The 22,131-nt window shown below is 38.4% G+C and overlaps 1 protein-coding gene across 1 annotated transcript in view; it reads left to right on the top strand.

Annotated features, from left to right (window-relative positions):
• Positions 1 to 10,390: 10,390 nt before the first annotated feature.
• The window catches only part of strn (striatin, calmodulin binding protein), a 94,482-nt gene continuing 82,741 nt past the window's right edge, over positions 10,391 to 22,131 (top strand). The window contains exon 1 of the mRNA XM_072463485.1: positions 10,391 to 10,684. Within this exon, the coding sequence (XP_072319586.1) occupies positions 10,502 to 10,684 (183 nt within the window). The 5' untranslated portion in view covers positions 10,391 to 10,501. The remainder of the gene's footprint in view (positions 10,685 to 22,131) is intronic.

Below are 22,131 nucleotides of genomic sequence, written 5' to 3'. Positions count from 1 at the left end.
ATTTTTAACACTTTAAACGCTTTTAACATTTTTAACATTTTTAACACTTTTAACGCTTTTTAACATTTTTAACACTTTTAACGCTTTTAACATTTTTAACACTTTTAACACTTTTAACGCTTTTAACATTTTTAACATTTTTAACACTTTTAACGCTTTTAACATTTTTAACATTTTTAACACTTTTAACGCTTTTAACATTTTTAACATTTTTAACACTTTTAACGCTTTTAACATTTTTAACATTTTTAACACTTTTAACGCTTTTAACATTTTTAACATTTTTAACACTTTTAACGCTTTTAACGCTTTTAACGCTTTTAACACTTTTAACACTTCCAACATTTTTAACGCTTTTAACATTTTTAACACTTTTAACACTTTTAACGCTTTTAACGCTTTTAACGCTTTTAACACTTTTAACACTTTTAACACTTCCAACATTTTTTACGCTTTTAACATTTTTAACACTTTTAACGCTTTTAACGCTTTTAACGCTTTTAACACTTTTAACACTTCCAACATTTTTAACGCTTTTAACATTTTTAACACTTTTAACGCTTTTAACGCTTTTAACGCTTTTAACACTTTTAACACTTCCAACATTTTTAACGCTTTTAACATTTTTAACGCTTTTAACGCTTTTAACACTTTTAACACTTCCAACATTTTTAACATTTTTAACATTTTTAACACTTTTAACACTTTTAACGCTTTTAACATTTTCAACACTTTTAACATTTTTAACATTTTTAACACTTTTAACACTTTTAACGCTTTTAACATTTTCAACACTTTTAACATTTTTAACACTTTTAACGCTTTTAACATTTTTAACGCTTTTAACGCTTTTAACATTTTTAACACTTTTAACACTTTTAACGCTTTTAACATTTTAACACTTTTAACACTTTTAACGCTTTTAACATTTTTAACACTTTTAACACTTTAAGCTTTTAACATTTTTAACACTTTTAACACTTTAACGCTTTTAACATTTTTAACACTTTTAACATTTTTAACACTTTTAACACTTTTAACACTTTTAACGCTTTTAACATTTTTAACACTTTAAACGCTTTTAACATTTTTAACATTTTTAACACTTTTAACGCTTTTTAACATTTTTAACACTTTTAACGCTTTTAACATTTTTAACATTTTTAACACTTAACGCTTTTAACATTTTTAACATTTTTAACACTTTTAACGCTTTTAACGCTTTTAACACTTTTAACACTTCCAACATTTTTAACGCTTTTAACATTTTTAACGTTTTTAACACTTTTAACGCTTTTAACATTTTTAACATTTTTAACACTTTTAACGCTTTTAACATTTTTAACATTTTTAACACTTTTAACGCTTTTAACATTTTTAACATTTTTAACACTTTTAACGCTTTTAACGCTTTTAACACTTTTAACACTTCCAACATTTTTAACGCTTTTAACATTTTTAACGTTTTTAACGCTTTTAACATTTTTAACGCTTTTAACGCTTTTAACATTTTTAACACTTTTAACACTTTTAACGCTTTTAACATTTTAACACTTTTAACACTTTTAACGCTTTTAACATTTTTAACACTTTTAACACTTTAACGCTTTTAACATTTTTAACACTTTTAACACTTTTAACATTTTTAACATTTTTAACATTTTTAACGCTTTTAACGCTTTTAACATTTTTAACACTTTTAACACTTTTAACGCTTTTAACATTTTCAACACTTTTAACATTTTTAACACTTTTAACGCTTTTAACATTTTTAACGCTTTTAACGCTTTTAACATTTTTAACACTTTTAACACTTTTAACGCTTTTAACATTTTAACACTTTTAACACTTTTAACGCTTTTAACATTTTTAACACTTTTAACACTTTAAGCTTTTAACATTTTTAACACTTTTAACACTTTAACGCTTTTAACATTTTTAACACTTTTAACATTTTTAACACTTTTAACACTTTTAACACTTTTAACGCTTTTAACATTTTTAACACTTTAAACGCTTTTAACATTTTTAACATGTTTAACACTTTTAACGCTTTTTAACATTTTTAACACTTTTGACGCTTTTAACATTTTTAACACTTTTAACACTTTTAACGCTTTTAACATTTTTAACACTTTTAACGCTTTTAACATTTTTAACATTTTTAACACTTTTAACATTTTTAACATTTTTAACACTTTTAACGCTTTTAACATTTTTAACATTTTTAACACTTTTAACGCTTTTAACATTTTTAACATTTTTAACACTTTTAACGCTTTTAACGCTTTTAACGCTTTTAACGCTTTTAACACTTTTAACACTTCCAACATTTTTAACGCTTTTAACATTTTTAACGTTTTTAACACTTTTAACGCTTTTAACATTTTTAACATTTTTAACACTTTTAACGCTTTTAACATTTTTAACATTTTTAACACTTAACACTTAACATTTTTAACACTTTTAACACTTTTAACACTTTTAACGCTTTTAACATTTTTAACATTTTTAACACTTTTAACGCTTTTAACGCTTTTAACGCTTTTAACGCTTTTAACACTTTTAACACTTCCAACATTTTTAACGCTTTTAACATTTTTAACGTTTTTAACACTTTTAACGCTTTTAACATTTTTAACATTTTTAACACTTTTAACGCTTTTAACATTTTTAACATTTTTAACACTTAACACTTAACATTTTTAACACTTTTAACACTTTTAACACTTTTAACGCTTTTAACATTTTTAACATTTTTAACACTTTTAACGCTTTTAACGCTTTTAACGCTTTTAACACTTTTAACGCTTCCAACATTTTTAACGCTTTTAACATTTTTAACGTTTTTAACGCTTTTAACGCTTCTAAAATTTGTAATGCTTTTAATGCTTTTAACGCTTTTAACGCTTTTAACATTTTTAACGCTTTTAACGCTTTTAAATTTTTTAACGCTTTTAACACTTTTAACGCTTCCAACATTTTTAACGCTTTTAACATTTTAACGTTTTTAACGCTTTTAACGCTTTTAACGCTTCTAAAATTTGTAATGCTTTTAATGCTTTTAACGCTTTTAACGCTTTTAACATTTTTAACATTTTTAACACTTTTAACGCTTTTAACATTTTTAACACTTTTAACACTTTTAACGCTTTTAACATTTTTAACATTTTTAACACTTTTAACGCTTTTAACATTTTTAACATTTTTAACACTTTTAACGCTTTTAACATTTTTAACATTTTTAACACTTTTAACGCTTTTAACATTTTTAACATTTTTAACACTTTTAACGCTTTTAACATTTTTAACATTTTTAACACTTTTAACGCTTTTAACGCTTTTAACGCTTTTAACGCTTTTAACACTTCCAACATTTTTAACGCTTTTAACATTTTTAACGTTTTTAACACTTTTAACGCTTTTAACATTTTTAACACTTTTAACGCTTTTAACGCTTTTAACGCTTTTAACACTTTTAACGCTTCCAACATTTTTAACGCTTTTAACATTTTTAACGTTTTTAACGCTTTTAACGCTTTTAACGCTTCTAAAATTTGTAATGCTTTTAATGCTTTTAACGCTTTTAACGCTTTTAACATTTTTAACGCTTTTAACGCTTTTAACATTTTCAACACTTTTAACATTTTTAACACTTTTAACGCTTTTAACATTTTTAACGCTTTTAACGCTTTTAACATTTTTAACACTTTTAACACTTTTAACGCTTTTAACATTTTAACACTTTTAACACTTTTAACGCTTTTAACATTTTTAACACTTTTAACACTTTAAGCTTTTAACATTTTTAACACTTTTAACACTTTAACGCTTTTAACATTTTTAACACTTTTAACATTTTTAACACTTTTAACACTTTTAACACTTTTAACGCTTTTAACATTTTTAACACTTTAAACGCTTTTAACATTTTTAACATTTTTAACACTTTTAACGCTTTTTAACATTTTTAACACTTTTAACGCTTTTAACATTTTTAACACTTTTAACACTTTTAACGCTTTTAACATTTTTAACATTTTTAACACTTTTAACGCTTTTAACATTTTTAACATTTTTAACACTTTTAACGCTTTTAACATTTTTAACATTTTTAACACTTTTAACGCTTTTAACGCTTTTAACGCTTTTAACACTTTTAACACTTCCAACATTTTTAACGCTTTTAACATTTTTAACACTTTTAACACTTTTAACGCTTTTAACGCTTTTAACGCTTTTAACACTTTTAACACTTTTAACACTTCCAACATTTTTAACGCTTTTAACATTTTTAACACTTTTAACGCTTTTAACGCTTTTAACGCTTTTAACACTTTTAACACTTCCAACATTTTTAACGCTTTTAACATTTTTAACACTTTTAACGCTTTTAACGCTTTTAACGCTTTTAACACTTTTAACACTTCCAACATTTTTAACGCTTTTAACATTTTTAACGCTTTTAACGCTTTTAACACTTTTAACACTTCCAACATTTTTAACATTTTTAACATTTTTAACACTTTTAACACTTTTAACGCTTTTAACATTTTCAACACTTTTAACATTTTTAACATTTTTAACACTTTTAACACTTTTAACGCTTTTAACATTTTCAACACTTTTAACATTTTTAACACTTTTAACGCTTTTAACATTTTTAACGCTTTTAACGCTTTTAACATTTTTAACACTTTTAACACTTTTAACGCTTTTAACATTTTAACACTTTTAACACTTTTAACGCTTTTAACATTTTTAACACTTTTAACACTTTAAGCTTTTAACATTTTTAACACTTTTAACACTTTAACGCTTTTAACATTTTTAACACTTTTAACATTTTTAACACTTTTAACACTTTTAACACTTTTAACGCTTTTAACATTTTTAACACTTTTAACGCTTTTTAACATTTTTAACATTTTTAACACTTTTAACGCTTTTTAACATTTTTAACACTTTTAACGCTTTTAACATTTTTAACATTTTTAACACTTTTAACGCTTTTAACATTTTTAACATTTTTAACACTTTTAACGCTTTTAACGCTTTTAACGCTTTTAACACTTTTAACACTTCCAACATTTTTAACGCTTTTAACATTTTTAACGTTTTTAACACTTTTAACGCTTTTAACATTTTTAACATTTTTAACACTTTTAACGCTTTTAACATTTTTAACATTTTTAACACTTTTAACGCTTTTAACATTTTTAACATTTTTAACACTTTTAACGCTTTTAACGCTTTTAACACTTTTAACACTTCCAACATTTTTAACGCTTTTAACATTTTTAACGTTTTTAACGCTTTTAACATTTTTAACGCTTTTAACGCTTTTAACATTTTTAACACTTTTAACACTTTTAACGCTTTTAACATTTTAACACTTTTAACACTTTTAACGCTTTTAACATTTTTAACACTTTTAACACTTTAACGCTTTTAACATTTTTAACACTTTTAACACTTTTAACATTTTTAACATTTTTAACATTTTTAACGCTTTTAACGCTTTTAACATTTTTAACACTTTTAACACTTTTAACGCTTTTAACATTTTCAACACTTTTAACATTTTTAACGCTTTTAACGCTTTTAACATTTTTAACACTTTTAACACTTTTAACGCTTTTAACATTTTAACACTTTTAACACTTTTAACGCTTTTAACATTTTTAACACTTTTAACACTTTAAGCTTTTAACATTTTTAACACTTTTAACACTTTAACGCTTTTAACATTTTTAACACTTTTAACATTTTTAACACTTTTAACATTTTTAACACTTTTAACACTTTTAACACTTTTAACGCTTTTAACATTTTTAACACTTTAAACGCTTTTAACATTTTTAACATGTTTAACACTTTTAACGCTTTTTAACATTTTTAACACTTTTGACGCTTTTAACATTTTTAACACTTTTAACACTTTTAACGCTTTTAACATTTTTAACACTTTTAACGCTTTTAACATTTTTAACATTTTTAACACTTTTAACATTTTTAACATTTTTAACACTTTTAACGCTTTTAACATTTTTAACATTTTTAACACTTTTAACGCTTTTAACATTTTTAACATTTTTAACACTTTTAACGCTTTTAACGCTTTTAACGCTTTTAACGCTTTTAACACTTTTAACACTTCCAACATTTTTAACGCTTTTAACATTTTTAACGTTTTTAACACTTTTAACGCTTTTAACATTTTTAACATTTTTAACACTTTTAACGCTTTTAACATTTTTAACATTTTTAACACTTAACACTTAACATTTTTAACACTTTTAACACTTTTAACACTTTTAACGCTTTTAACATTTTTAACATTTTTAACACTTTTAACGCTTTTAACGCTTTTAACGCTTTTAACACTTTTAACGCTTCCAACATTTTTAACGCTTTTAACATTTTTAAAGTTTTTAACGCTTTTAACGCTTCTAAAATTTGTAATGCTTTTAATGCTTTTAACGCTTTTAACGCTTTTAACATTTTTAACGCTTTTAACGCTTTTAAATTTTTTAACGCTTTTAACACTTTTAACGCTTCCAACATTTTTAACGCTTTTAACATTTTTAACGTTTTTAACGCTTTTAACGCTTTTAACGCTTCTAAAATTTGTAATGCTTTTAATGCTTTTAACGCTTTTAACGCTTTTAACATTTTTAACATTTTTAACACTTTTAACGCTTTTTAACATTTTTAACACTTTTAACGCTTTTAACATTTTTAACACTTTTAACACTTTTAACGCTTTTAACATTTTTAACATTTTTAACACTTTTAACGCTTTTAACATTTTTAACATTTTTAACACTTTTAACGCTTTTAACATTTTTAACATTTTTAACACTTTTAACGCTTTTAACATTTTTAACATTTTTAACACTTTTAACGCTTTTAACATTTTTAACATTTTTAACACTTTTAACGCTTTTAACGCTTTTAACGCTTTTAACGCTTTTAACGCTTTTAACACTTCCAACATTTTTAACGCTTTTAACATTTTTAACGTTTTTAACACTTTTAACGCTTTTAACATTTTTAACATTTTTAACACTTTTAACGCTTTTAACATTTTTAACATTTTTAACACTTAACCTTTAACATTTTTAACACTTTTAACACTTTTAACACTTTTAACGCTTTTAACATTTTTAACATTTTTAACACTTTTAACGCTTTTAACGCTTTTAACGCTTTTAACACTTTTAACGCTTCCAACATTTTTAACGCTTTTAACATTTTTAACGTTTTTAACGCTTTTAACGCTTTTAACGCTTCTAAAATTTGTAATGCTTTTAATGCTTTTAACGCTTTTAACGCTTTTAACATTTTTAACGCTTTTAACGCTTTTAAATTTTTTTACGCTTTTAACACTTTTAACGCTTCCAACATTTTTAACGCTTTTAACATTTTTAACGTTTTTAACGCTTTTAACGCTTTTAACGCTTCTAAAATTTGTAATGCTTTTAATGCTTTTAACGCTTTTAACGCTTTTAACATTTTTAACGCTTTTAACGCTTTTAAATTTTTTAACGCTTTTAACATTTTTAACGCTTTTTACACTCATTTACAGAAATATGACACTTTTACACTTTGGTGAAGCTCAAACACGTTTGAGAGGCGAGAAATGGTTCACAACATGGGCCCTTTACAACATGGGCCCTTTACAACATGGGCCCTTTACAACATGGGCCCTTTACAACATGGGTCCTTTACACCATGGGCCCTTTACAACATGGGCCCTTTACAACATGGGCCCTTTACAACATGGGTCCTTTACACCATGGGCCCTTTACAACATGGGCCCTTTACAACATGGGCCCTTTACAACATCGGCCCTGGACAAAGTCATCAAGAAGTCCAGCTCCATCCTGGACTGTCCTCTGGACCCAGTGCAGGAGGTGGGGGACAGAAGGGTCCTGGCTAAATTCACATCTATGCTGGACCATGAGTGTCACCCCCTGCAGGACACTCTGTCCCCTGCAGGACACTCTGTCCCCTGCAGGACACTCTGTCCCCTTGCAGGACACTCTGTCCCCTGCAGGACACTCTGTCCGCTCTGGAGAGCAGCTTCAGTGACAGACTGATCCACCCTCGCTGTGTGAAGGAAAGGTTTCGCAGGTCTTTCCTTCTGCTGCTGTCACTTTATAACAAACACTGTTAGTCCTGAGCATGTGCAATACTGATATAACCATGTGCAATACCATCATATTCATGTGCAATACCTGTAAATAAGAGTGTTCTATTTTGTTTTTTTATACGGTTTACTTACCTGCTAATAGTATTACCTAGTCTTGTGCTAGTTATTTTTACTTTATTTTATTATCATTATTTTATCATTATTATTATCTGATTTGTATCTTTATTTTGTATTTTTATTATATATTTTATTTTATTTCCCCCCCTCCATTCTCTATTAAGAGAGGAGAGGAGTTTTGTTCATAAGAGGTTTTCTTCTATTAAGAGTGTGTTTGAAACTTCCTCTAATCTGTCCTTTCCTCCTGTTTCTACTGCAGTGCAACAACGAAATTTCCCCTTGTGTGACATTAAAGGATTATCTTATCTTACAACATGGGCCCTTTACAACATGGGCCCTTTACACCATGGGCCCTTTACACCATGGGCCCTTTACACCATGGGCCCTTTACAACATGGACCCTTTACACCATGGGCCCTTTACAACATGGGCCCTTTACACCATGGGCCCTTTACAACATGGGCCCTTTACACCATGGGCCCTTTACACCATGGGCCCTTTACAACATGGGCCCTTTACACCATGGGCCCTTTACAACATGGACCCTTTACACCATGGGCCCTTTACAACATGGGCCCTTTACACCATGGGCCCTTTACACCATGGGCCCTTTACAACATGGGCCCTTTACACCATGGGCCCTTTACACCATGGGCCCTTTACACCATGGGCCCTTTACAACATGGGCCCTTTACACCATGGGCCCTTTACAACATGGACCCTTTACACCATGGGCCCTTTACAACATGGGCCCTTTACACCATGGGCCCTTTACACCATGGGCCCTTTACAACATGGGCCCTTTACACCATGGGCCCTTTACAACATGGGCCCTTTACACCATGGGCCCTTTACACCATGGGCCCTTTACACCATGGGCCCTTTACAACATGGGCCCTTTACACCATAGGCCCTTTACACCATGGGCCCTTTACAACATGGACCCTTTACACCATGGGCCCTTTACAACATGGACCCTTTACACCATGGGCCCTTTACAACATAGGCCCTTTCCACCATGGGCCCTCTACACCATGGGCCATTTACAACATAGGCCCTTTACACCATGGGCCCTTTACAACATAGGCCCTTTCCACCATGGGCCCTCTACACCATGGGCCATTTACACCATGGGCCCTTCTCGTTATGTTCGTTCTCAGAATTCGCAGAGTCTCAAATAAAAAGCAGTGACAGAGCGAGTTCCAGCAGCAGGTTCACATTTTACGGCCCCTGTAATGTGAAGCCTCCGTGTTTTTGAAAGTGTTTTGTCTCAGAGCTAAAGGCTAACACACTTTAGCTTCTTCTTCTTCTTCTTACGGGATGTAAAAAAGATTATTTTGGAAATCTAACCCTCGAAAAGCTGCTGGACCAGACGGTGTTTCCCCCTCCACCTTAAGACACTGCTCAGGTAAGCTGGTTCCCCCTCCACCTTAAGACACTGCTCAGGCGAGCTGGTTCCCCCTCCACCTTAAGACACTGCGTAGACGAGCTGGTTCCCCCTCCACATTAAGACACTGTGCAGGCGAGCTGGTTCCCCCTCCACCTTAAGACACTGTGCAGGCGAGCTGGTTCCCCCTCCACCTTAAGACACTGTGCAGGCGAGCTGGTTCCCCCTCCACCTTAAGACAGACAACATAATCTAAATTTCAACACATTGTCCTGGTTCATGACCCCGTGGTTGACTCAAAACATGCGAATGCTGGCTAATGCTAGTGCTAATGCTAACGCTAAAGCTAATACTAGCTTACGAAACACAGAACTTGTTTAACAGCACACACCATCTCTCCTGTTGTAGTTTCATAGGTCAGTTCTTTATGGTCAGATTGTGTTCAAACAAAGCTTAAGTTAACGTCTTAACTTGAGCTTCAGACAGAGCAGTGCCTCCAGTTAGCTTCACACCTCAGCTAATGTTGAGCAATTCTTACGTTTGAATTTATCTCACTTATTTTTATGTTCTTTTTGTGCTGCTTGATTTTCTCGTTCCTCAAGAACGTTACATTGTCACTTTGATTATTCAATCACAGTTGAGCAGAAATAACAGCTTTCTGAGCAACTCTATTTCCGGTAGAGTTTGTTAGCTTTTATTTTGAAGGCGCACACCGGATGCGCCGCTCTTGCCGCTGGTCCAGGCGGAGGCGGCGGAGGCGGGCGGCACATCCCTGCTCTTCACCCGCATCAGCAGCTCTCTGAGGCGGCGTGCATCAGCTCCAGGCTCCCGGTGCTGCCATGGACGAACAAGCCGGGCCCGCGGTGCTTTTCCCGGGCTGCGGCAAGCCCCCGCTGCCCGGAGCCGGAGACGCGGCCCGGGCTCTGTACAGTCTCCCGGGGGCGCTGCGCTTCCTCCAGCGGCAGTGGGCGAGTTTCGTGCGGGAGAGACACGAGTGGGACGCGGAGCGGAGCGAGCTGCAGGTGAGACCTGGTTTAGTCCTGGTTTAGACCTGGTTTAGACCTGGTTTAGTCCTGGTTTAGACCTGGTTTAGTCCTGGTTTAATCCTGGTTTAGACCTGGTTTAGTCCTGGTTTAGTCCTGGTTTAGACCTGGTTTAGTCCTGGTTTAGTCCTGGTTTAGTCCTGGTTTAATCCTGGTTTAGACCTGGTTTAGTCCTGGTTTAGACCTGGTTTAGTCCTGGTTTAGACCTGGTTTAGACCTGGTTTAGACCTGGTTTAGTCCTGGTTTAGACCTGGTTTAGTCCTGGTTTAGACCTGGTTTGGACCTGGTTTAGACCTGGTTTAGTCCTGGTTTAATCCTGGTTTAGACCTGGTTTAGTCCTGGTTTAGACCTGGTTTAGTCCTGGTTTAGACCTGGTTTAGACCTGGTTTAGACCTGGTTTAGTCCTGGTTTAGTCCTGGTTTAGACCTGGTTTAGTCCTGGTTTAATCCTGGTTTAGACCTGGTTTAGTCCTGGTTTAGACCTGGTTTAGTCCTGGTTTAGACCTGGTTTAGACCTGGTTTAGTCCTGGTTTAGACCTGGTTTAGTCCTGGTTTAATCCTGGTTTAGACCTGGTTTAGTCCTGGTTTAGTCCTGGTTTAGACCTGGTTTAGTCCTGGTTTAGACCTGGTTTGGACCTGGTTTAGACCTGGTTTAGTCCTGGTTTAATCCTGGTTTAGACCTGGTTTAGTCCTGGTTTAGACCTGGTTTAGACCTGGTTTAGTCCTGGTTTAGACCTGGTTTAGTCCTGGTTTAGTCCTGGTTTAGACCTGGTTTAGACCTGGTTTAGTCCTGGTTTAGACCTGGTTTAGTCCTGGTTTAATCCTGGTTTAGACCTGGTTTAGTCCTGGTTTAGTCCTGGTTTAGACCTGGTTTAGTCCTGGTTTAGACCTGGTTTGAACCTGGTTTAGACCTGGTTTAGTCCTGGTTTAATCCTGGTTTAGACCTGGTTTAGTCCTGGCTTAGACCTGGTTTAGTCCTGGTTTAGACCTGGTTTAGACCTGGTTTAGACCTGGTTTAGTCCTGGTTTAGTCCTGGTTTAGACCTGGTTTAGTCCTGGTTTAGACCTGGTTTAGTCCTGGTTTAGACCTGGTTTAGACCTGGTTTAGTCCTGGTTTAGACCTGGTTTAGTCCTGGTTTAGACCTGGTTTGGACCTGGTTTAGTCCTGGTTTAGACCTGGTTTAGTCCTGGTTTAGTCCTGGTTTAGACCTGGTTTAGTCCTGGTTTAGCCCTGGTTTAGACCTGGTTTAGACCTGGTTTAGTCCTGGTTTAGACCTGGTTTAGACCTGGTTTAGACCTGGTTTAGTCCTGGTTTAGACCTGGTTTAGTCCTGGTTTAATCCTGGTTTAGACCTGGTTTAGTCCTGGTTTAGACCTGGTTTAGTCCTGGTTTAGACCTGGTTTAGACCTGGTTTAGTCCTGGTTTAGACCTGGTTTAGTCCTGGTTTAGTCCTGGTTTAGACCTGGTTTAGTCCTGGTTTAGCCCTGGTTTAGACCTGGTTTAGTCCTGGTTTAGACCTGGTTTAGTCCTGGTTTAGCCCTGGTTTAGTCCTGGTTTAGACCTGGTTTAGTCCTGGTTTAGACCTGGTTTAGACCTGGTTTAGTCCTGGTTTAGACCTGGTTTAGTCCTGGTTTAATCCTGGTTTGGACCTGGTTTAGACCTGGTTTAGTCCTGGTTTAATCCTGGTTTAGACCTGGTTTAGTCCTGGTTTAGACCTGGTTTAGTCCTGGTTTAGACCTGGTTTAGACCTGGTTTAGTCCTGGTTTAGTCCTGGTTTAGACCTGGTTTAGTCCTGGTTTAGACCTGGTTTAGTCCTGGTTTAGACCTGGTTTAGACCTGGTTTAGTCCTGGTTTAGACCTGGTTTAGACCTGGTTTAGTCCTGGTTTAGACCTGGTTTAGTCCTGGTTTAGTCCTGGTTTAGACCTGGTTTAGTCCTGGTTTAGCCCTGGTTTAGACCTGGTTTAGACCTGGTTTAGTCCTGGTTTAGACCTGGTTTAGACCTGGTTTAGACCTGGTTTAGACCTGGTTTAGTCCTGGTTTAGACCTGGTTTAATCCTGGTTTAGACCTGGTTTAGTCCTGGTTTAGACCTGGTTTAGTCCTGGTTTAGACCTGGTTTAGACCTGGTTTAGTCCTGGTTTAGACCTGGTTTAGTCCTGGTTTAGTCCTGGTTTAGACCTGGTTTAGTCCTGGTTTAGCCCTGGTTTAGACCTGGTTTAGACCTGGTTTAGTCCTGGTTTAGACCTGGTTTAGACCTGGTTTAGTCCTGGTTTAGACCTGGTTTAGTCCTGGTTTAGACCTGGTTTAGTCCTGGTTTAATCCTGGTTTAGACCTGGTTTAGTCCTGGTTTAGACCTGGTTTAGTCCTGGTTTAGACCTGGTTTAGACCTGGTTTAGTCCTGGTTTAGACCTGGTTTAGTCCTGGTTTAGTCCTGGTTTAGACCTGGTTTAGTCCTGGTTTAGCCCTGGTTTAGACCTGGTTTAGACCTGGTTTAGTCCTGGTTTAGACCTGGTTTAGACCTGGTTTAGTCCTGGTTTAGACCTGGTTTAGTCCTGGTTTAGACCTGGTTTAGTCCTGGTTTAATCCTGGTTTAGACCTGGTTTAGTCCTGGTTTAGACCTGGTTTAGTCCTGGTTTAGACCTGGTTTAGACCTGGTTTAGTCCTGGTTTATACCTGGTTTAGTCCTGGTTTAGCCCTGGTTTAGACCTGGTTTAGACCTGGTTTAGACCTGGTTTAGTCCTGGTTTAGACCTGGTTTAGTCCTGGTTTAGACCTGGTTTAGTCCTGGTTTAGACCTGGTTTAGTCCTGGTTTAATCCTGGTTTAGACCTGGTTTAGTCCTGGTTTAGACCTGGTTTAGTCCTGGTTTAGACCTGGTTTAGACCTGGTTTAGTCCTGGTTTAATCCTGGTTTGGACCTGGTTTAGTCCTGGTTTAGTCCTGGTTTATACCTGGTTTAGTCCTGGTTTAGCCCTGGTTTAGACCTGGTTTAGACCTGGTTTAGACCTGGTTTAGTCCTGGTTTAGACCTGGTTTAGTCCTGGTTTAGACCTGGTTTAGTCCTGGTTTAATCCTGGTTTAGACCTGGTTTAGTCCTGGTTTAGACCTGGTTTAGTCCTGGTTTAGACCTGGTTTAGACCTGGTTTAGTCCTGGTTTAGACCTGGTTTAGTCCTGGTTTAGACCTGGTTTAGTCCTGGTTTAATCCTGGTTTAGACCTGGTTTAGTCCTGGTTTAGACCTGGTTTAGTCCTGGTTTAGACCTGGTTTAGACCTGGTCTAGTCCTGGTTTAGACCTGGTTTAGTCCTGGTTTAGTCCTGGTTTAGACCTGGTTTAGTCCTGGTTTAGCCCTGGTTTAGACCTGGTTTAGACCTGGTTTAGTCCTGGTTTAGACCTGGTTTAGTCCTGGTTTAGACCTGGTTTAGACCTGGTTTAGTCCTGGTTTAGACCTGGTTTAGTCCTGGTTTAGTCCTGGTTTAGACCTGGTTTAGTCCTGGTTTAGACCTGGTTTAGTCCTGGTTTAGACCTGGTTTAGTCCTGGTTTAATCCTGGTTTAGTCCTGGTTTAGTCCTGGTTTAGACCTGGTTTAGTCCTGGTTTAGCCCTGGTTTAGACCTGGTTTAGACCTGGTTTAGTCCTGGTTTAGACCTGGTTTAGACCTGGTTTAGACCTGGTTTAGTCCTGGTTTAGACCTGGTTTAGTCCTGGTTTAATCCTGGTTTAGACCTGGTTTAGTCCTGGTTTAGACCTGGTTTAGACCTGGTTTAGTCCTGGTTTAGACCTGGTTTAGTCCTGGTTTAGTCCTGGTTTAGTCCTGGTTTAGACCTGGTTTAGACCTGGTTTAGTCCTGGTTTAGACCTGGTTTAGACCTGGTTTAGTCCTGGTTTAGACCTGGTTTAGTCCTGGTTTAATCCTGGTTTAGACCTGGTTTAGTCCTGGTTTAGACCTGGTTTAGTCCTGGTTTAGACCTGGTTTAGACCTGGTTTAGTCCTGGTTTAGACCTGGTTTAGTCCTGGTTTAATCCTGGTTTAGACCTGGTTTAGTCCTGGTTTAGACCTGGTTTAGTCCTGGTTTAGACCTGGTTTAGTCCTGGTTTAGACCTGGTTTAGTCCTGGTTTAGACCTGGTTTAGTCCTGGTTTAGCCCTGGTTTAGACCTGGTTTAGACCTGGTTTAGTCCTGGTTTAGACCTGGTTTAGACCTGGTTTAGTCCTGGTTTAGACCTGGTTTAGTCCTGGTTTAGACCTGGTTTAGTCCTGGTTTAATCCTGGTTTAGACCTGGTTTAGTCCTGGTTTAGACCTGGTTTAGTCCTGGTTTAGACCTGGTTTAGACCTGGTTTAGTCCTGGTTTAGACCTGGTTTAGTCCTGGTTTAGTCCTGGTTTAGACCTGGTTTAGTCCTGGTTTAGCCCTGGTTTAGACCTGTTTTAGACCTGGTTTAGTCCTGGTTTAGACCTGGTTTAGACCTGGTTTAGTCCTGGTTTAGACCTGGTTTAGTCCTGGTTTGGACCTGGTTTAGTCCTGGTTTAATCCTGGTTTAGACCTGGTTTAGTCCTGGTTTAGACCTGGTTTAGTCCTGGTTTAGACCTGGTTTAGACCTGGTTTAGTCCTGGTTTAGACCTGGTTTAGTCCTGGTTTAGTCCTGGTTTAGACCTGGTTTAGTCCTGGTTTAGCCCTGGTTTAGACCTGGTTTAGCCCTGGTTTAGACCTGGTTTAGACCTGGTTTAGTCCTGGTTTAGACCTGGTTTAGACCTGGTTCAGACCTGGTTTAGACCTGGTTTAGACCTGGTTTAGTCCTGGTTTAGACCTGGTTTAGACCTGGTTCAGACCTGGTTTAGACCTGGTTTAGTCCTGGTTTAGACCTGGTTTAGTCCTGGTTTAGTCCTGGTTTAGACCTGGTTTAGTCCTGGTTTAGACCTGGTTTAGTCCTGGTTTAGACCTGGTTTAGACCTGGTTTAGTCCTGGTTTAGACCTGGTTTAGTCCTGGTTTAGACCTGGTTTAGACCTGGTTTAGTCCTGGTTTAATCCTGGTTTAGACCTGGTTTAGTCCTGGTTTAGACCTGGTTTAGTCCTGGTTTAGACCTGGTTTAGACCTGGTTTAGTCCTGGTTTAGACCTGGTTTAGTCCTGGTTTAGTCCTGGTTTAGACCTGGTTTAGTCCTGGTTTAGACCTGGTTTAGTCCTGGTTTAGACCTGGTTTAGACCTGGTTTAGTCCTGGTTTAGACCTGGTTTAGTCCTGGTTTAGACCTGGTTTAGACCTGGTTTAGTCCTGGTTTAGACCTGGTTTAGTCCTGGTTTAGTCCTGGTTTAGACCTGGTTTAGTCCTGGTTTAGCCCTGGTTTAGACCTGGTTTAGACCTGGTTTAGTCCTGGTTTAGACCTGGTTTAGACCTGGTTTAGACCTGGTTTAGACCTGGTTTAGTCCTGGTTTAGACCTGGTTTAGTCCTGGTTTAGTCCTGGTTTAATCCTGGTTTAGACCTGGTTTAGTCCTGGTTTAGACCTGGTTTAGTCCTGGTTTAGACCTGGTTTAGACCTGGTTTAGTCCTGGTTTAGACCTGGTTTAGTCCTGGTTTAGTCCTGGTTTAGACCTGGTTTAGTCCTGGTTTAGCCCTGGTTTAGACCTGGTTTAGACCTGGTTTAGTCCTGGTTTAGACCTGGTTTAGTCCTGGTTTAGACCTGGTTTAGTCCTGGTTTAGACCTGGTTTAGTCCTGGTTTAATCCTGGTTTAGACCTGGTTTAGTCCTGGTTTAGACCTGGTTTAGTCCTGGTTTAGACCTGGTTTAGACCTGGTTTAGTCCTGGTTTAGACCTGGTTTAGTCCTGGTTTAGTCCTGGTTTAGACCTGGTTTAGTCCTGGTTTAGCCCTGGTTTAGACCTGGTTTAGACCTGGTTTAGTCCTGGTTTAGACCTGGTTTAGACCTGGTTTAGTCCTGGTTTAGACCTGGTTTAGTCCTGGTTTAGACCTGGTTTAGTCCTGGTTTAATCCTGGTTTAGACCTGGTTTAGTCCTGGTTTAGACCTGGTTTAGACCTGGTTTAGTCCTGGTTTAGACCTGGTTTAGTCCTGGTTTAGACCTGGTTTAGTCCTGGTTTAGTCCTGGTTTAGACCTGGTTTAGACCTGGTTTAGTCCTGGTTTAATCCTGGTTTAGTCCTGGTTTAGACCTGGTTTAGTCCTGGTTTAGACCTGGTTTAGACCTGGTTTAGTCCTGGTTTAGACCTGGTTTAGTCCTGGTTTAGACCTGGTTTAGTCCTGGTTTAGACCTGGTTTAGACCTGGTTTAGTCCTGGTTTAGACCTGGTTTAGTCCTGGTTTAGTCCTGGTTTAGACCTGGTTTAGTCCTGGTTTAGCCCTGGTTTAGACCTGGTTTAGCCCTGGTTTAGACCTGGTTTAGACCTGGTTTAGTCCTGGTTTAGACCTGGTTTAGACCTGGTTCAGACCTGGTTCAGACCTGGTTTAGACCTGGTTTAGACCTGGTTTAGTCCTGGTTTAGACCTGGTTTAGACCTGGTTTATTCCTGGTTTAGACCTGGTTCAGACCTGGTTTAGACCTGGTTTAGTCCTGGTTTAGACCTGGTTTAGTCCTGGTTTAGTCCTGGTTTAGACCTGGTTTAGTCCTGGTTTAGACCTGGTTTAGTCCTGGTTTAGACCTGGTTTAGTCCTGGTTTAGTCCTGGTTTAGACCTGGTTTAGTCCTGGTTTTGTCCTGGTTTAGACCTGGTTTAGTCCTGGTTTAGTCCTGGTTTAGACCTGGTTTAGTCCTGGTTTAGTCCTGGTTTAGACCTGGTTTAGTCCTGGTTCAGACCTGGTTTAGACCTGGTTTAGTCCTGGTTTAGTCCTGGTTTAGACCTGGTTTAGTCCTGGTTTAGCCCTGGTTTAGTCCTGGTTTAGCCCTGGTTTAGTCCTGGTTTAGCCCTGGTTTAGACCTGGTTTAGCCCTGGTTTAGCCCTGGTTCAGACCTGGTTTAGTCCTGGTTTAGACCTGGTTTAGCCCTGGTTCAGACCTGGTTTAGAACTGGTTCAGACCTGGTTTAGACCTGGTTCAGACCTGGTTTAGACCTGGTTCAGACCTGGTTTAGACCTGGTTCAGACCTGGTTTAGTCCTGTTCAGACCTGGTTTAGTCCTGGTTTAGACCTGGTTTAGTCCTGGTTTAATCCTGGTTTAGACCTGGTTTAGTCCTGGTTTAGACCTGGTTTAGACCTGGTTTAGTCCTGGTTTAGACCTGGTTTAGACCTGGTTTAGTCCTGGTTTAGACCTGGTTTAGTCCTGGTTTAGACCTGGTTTAGTCCTGGTTTAATCCTGGTTTAGACCTGGTTTAGTCCTGGTTTAGACCTGGTTTAGTCCTGGTTTAGACCTGGTTTAGACCTGGTTTAGTCCTGGTTTAGACCTGGTTTAGTCCTGGTTTAGACCTGGTTTAGTCCTGGTTTAATCCTGGTTTAGACCTGGTTTAGTCCTGGTTTAGACCTGGTTTAGTCCTGGTTTAGACCTGGTTTAGACCTGGTTTAGTCCTGGTTTAGACCTGTTTTAGTCCTGGTTTAGTCCTGGTTTAGACCTGGTTTAGTCCTGGTTTAGACCTGGTTTAGACCTGGTTTAGTCCTGGTTTAGACCTGGTTTAGTCCTGGTTTAGACCTGGTTTAGTCCTGGTTTAGCCCTGGTTTAGTCCTGGTTTAGACCTGGTTTAGTCCTGGTTTAGCCCTGGTTTAGACCTGGTTTAGCCCTGGTTTAGCCCTGGTTCAGACCTGGTTTAGTCCTGGTTTAGACCTGGTTTAGCCCTGGTTCAGACCTGGTTTAGACCTGGTTTAGTCCTGGTTTAGACCTGGTTTAGACCTGGTTTAGTCCTGGTTTAGACCTGGTTTAGTCCTGGTTTAGACCTGGTTTAGTCCTGGTTTAGACCTGGTTTAGTCCTGGTTTAATCCTGGTTTAGACCTGGTTTAGTCCTGGTTTAGACCTGGTTTAGTCCTGGTTTAGACCTGGTTTAGACCTGGTTTAGTCCTGGTTTAATCCTGGTTTGGACCTGGTTTAGTCCTGGTTTAGTCCTGGTTTATACCTGGTTTAGTCCTGGTTTAGCCCTGGTTTAGACCTGGTTTAGACCTGGTTTAGTCCTGGTTTAGACCTGGTTTAGTCCTGGTTTAGACCTGGTTTAGTCCTGGTTTAATCCTGGTTTAGACCTGGTTTAGTCCTGGTTTAGACCTGGTTTAGTCCTGGTTTAGACCTGGTTTAGACCTGGTTTAGTCCTGGTTTAGACCTGGTTTAGTCCTGGTTTAGACCTGGTTTAGTCCTGGTTTAATCCTGGTTTAGACCTGGTTTAGTCCTGGTTTAGACCTGGTTTAGTCCTGGTTTAGACCTGGTTTAGACCTGGTCTAGTCCTGGTTTAGACCTGGTTTAGTCCTGGTTTAGTCCTGGTTTAGACCTGGTTTAGTCCTGGTTTAGCCCTGGTTTAGACCTGGTTTAGACCTGGTTTAGTCCTGGTTTAGACCTGGTTTAGTCCTGGTTTAGACCTGGTTTAGACCTGGTTTAGTCCTGGTTTAGACCTGGTTTAGTCCTGGTTTAGTCCTGGTTTAGACCTGGTTTAGTCCTGGTTTAGACCTGGTTTAGTCCTGGTTTAGACCTGGTTTAGTCCTGGTTTAATCCTGGTTTAGTCCTGGTTTAGTCCTGGTTTAGACCTGGTTTAGTCCTGGTTTAGCCCTGGTTTAGACCTGGTTTAGACCTGGTTTAGTCCTGGTTTAGACCTGGTTTAGACCTGGTTTAGACCTGGTTTAGTCCTGGTTTAGACCTGGTTTAGTCCTGGTTTAATCCTGGTTTAGACCTGGTTTAGTCCTGGTTTAGACCTGGTTTAGACCTGGTTTAGTCCTGGTTTAGACCTGGTTTAGTCCTGGTTTAGTCCTGGTTTAGACCTGGTTTAGTCCTGGTTTAGCCCTGGTTTAGACCTGGTTTAGACCTGGTTTAGTCCTGGTTTAGACCTGGTTTAGACCTGGTTTAGTCCTGGTTTAGACCTGGTTTAGTCCTGGTTTAATCCTGGTTTAGACCTGGTTTAGTCCTGGTTTAGACCTGGTTTAGTCCTGGTTTAGACCTGGTTTAGACCTGGTTTAGTCCTGGTTTAGACCTGGTTTAGTCCTGGTTTAATCCTGGTTTAGACCTGGTTTAGTCCTGGTTTAGACCTGGTTTAGTCCTGGTTTAGACCTGGTTTAGTCCTGGTTTAGACCTGGTTTAGTCCTGGTTTAGACCTGGTTTAGTCCTGGTTTAGCCTGGTTTAGACCTGGTTTAGACCTGGTTTAGTCCTGGTTTAGACCTGGTTTAGACCTGGTTTAGTCCTGGTTTAGACCTGGTTTAGTCCTGGTTTAGACCTGGTTTAGTCCTGGTTTAATCCTGGTTTAGACCTGGTTTAGTCCTGGTTTAGACCTGGTTTAGTCCTGGTTTAGACCTGGTTTAGACCTGGTTTAGTCCTGGTTTAGACCTGGTTTAGTCCTGGTTTAGTCCTGGTTTAGACCTGGTTTAGTCCTGGTTTAGCCCTGGTTTAGACCTGTTTTAGACCTGGTTTAGTCCTGGTTTAGACCTGGTTTAGACCTGGTTTAGTCCTGGTTTAGACCTGGTTTAGTCCTGGTTTGGACCTGGTTTAGTCCTGGTTTAATCCTGGTTTAGACCTGGTTTAGTCCTGGTTTAGACCTGGTTTAGTCCTGGTTTAGACCTGGTTTAGACCTGGTTTAGTCCTGGTTTAGACCTGGTTTAGTCCTGGTTTAGTCCTGGTTTAGACCTGGTTTAGTCCTGGTTTAGCCCTGGTTTAGACCTGGTTTAGCCCTGGTTTAGACCTGGTTTAGACCTGGTTTAGTCCTGGTTTAGACCTGGTTTAGACCTGGTTCAGACCTGGTTTAGACCTGGTTTAGACCTGGTTTAGTCCTGGTTTAGACCTGGTTTAGACCTGGTTTAGTCCTGGTTTAGACCTGGTTCAGACCTGGTTTAGACCTGGTTTAGTCCTGGTTTAGACCTGGTTTAGTCCTGGTTTAGTCCTGGTTTAGACCTGGTTTAGTCCTGGTTTAGACCTGGTTTAGTCCTGGTTTAGACCTGGTTTAGACCTGGTTTAGTCCTGGTTTAGACCTGGTTTAGTCCTGGTTTAGACCTGGTTTAGACCTGGTTTAGTCCTGGTTTAATCCTGGTTTAGACCTGGTTTAGTCCTGGTTTAGACCTGGTTTAGTCCTGGTTTAGACCTGGTTTAGACCTGGTTTAGTCCTGGTTTAGACCTGGTTTAGTCCTGGTTTAGTCCTGGTTTAGACCTGGTTTAGTCCTGGTTTAGACCTGGTTTAGTCCTGGTTTAGACCTGGTTTAGACCTGGTTTAGTCCTGGTTTAGACCTGGTTTAGTCCTGGTTTAGACCTGGTTTAGACCTGGTTTAGTCCTGGTTTAGACCTGGTTTAGTCCTGGTTTAGTCCTGGTTTAGACCTGGTTTAGTCCTGGTTTAGCCCTGGTTTAGACCTGGTTTAGACCTGGTTTAGTCCTGGTTTAGACCTGGTTTAGACCTGGTTTAGACCTGGTTTAGACCTGGTTTAGTCCTGGTTTAGACCTGGTTTAGTCCTGGTTTAGTCCTGGTTTAATCCTGGTTTAGACCTGGTTTAGTCCTGGTTTAGACCTGGTTTAGTCCTGGTTTAGACCTGGTTTAGACCTGGTTTAGTCCTGGTTTAGACCTGGTTTAGTCCTGGTTTAGTCCTGGTTTAGACCTGGTTTAGTCCTGGTTTAGCCCTGGTTTAGACCTGGTTTAGACCTGGTTTAGTCCTGGTTTAGACCTGGTTTAGACCTGGTTTAGTCCTGGTTTAGACCTGGTTTAGTCCTGGTTTAGACCTGGTTTAGTCCTGGTTTAATCCTGGTTTAGACCTGGTTTAGTCCTGGTTTAGACCTGGTTTAGTCCTGGTTTAGACCTGGTTTAGACCTGGTTTAGTCCTGGTTTAGACCTGGTTTAGTCCTGGTTTAGTCCTGGTTTAGACCTGGTTTAGTCCTGGTTTAGCCCTGGTTTAGACCTGGTTTAGACCTGGTTTAGTCCTGGTTTAGACCTGGTTTAGACCTGGTTTAGTCCTGGTTTAGACCTGGTTTAGTCCTGGTTTAGACCTGGTTTAGTCCTGGTTTAATCCTGGTTTAGACCTGGTTTAGTCCTGGTTTAGACCTGGTTTAGACCTGGTTTAGTCCTGGTTTAGACCTGGTTTAGTCCTGGTTTAGACCTGGTTTAGTCCTGGTTTAGTCCTGGTTTAGACCTGGTTTAGACCTGGTTTAGTCCTGGTTTAATCCTGGTTTAGTCCTGGTTTAGACCTGGTTTAGTCCTGGTTTAGACCTGGTTTAGACCTGGTTTAGTCCTGGTTTAGACCTGGTTTAGTCCTGGTTTAGACCTGGTTTAGTCCTGGTTTAGACCTGGTTTAGACCTGGTTTAGTCCTGGTTTAGACCTGGTTTAGTCCTGGTTTAGTCCT

Source organism: Eucyclogobius newberryi, unplaced genomic scaffold (genome assembly GCF_026437365.1).
Source record: "Eucyclogobius newberryi isolate DKJ021-1_F unplaced genomic scaffold, fEucNew1.0.hap1 SCAF_4, whole genome shotgun sequence".
NCBI lineage: Eukaryota > Metazoa > Chordata > Actinopteri > Gobiiformes > Gobiidae > Eucyclogobius > Eucyclogobius newberryi.
Note: the sequence above shows the minus strand (reverse complement) of the source record. Positions and strands in the feature narration are given on the sequence as shown.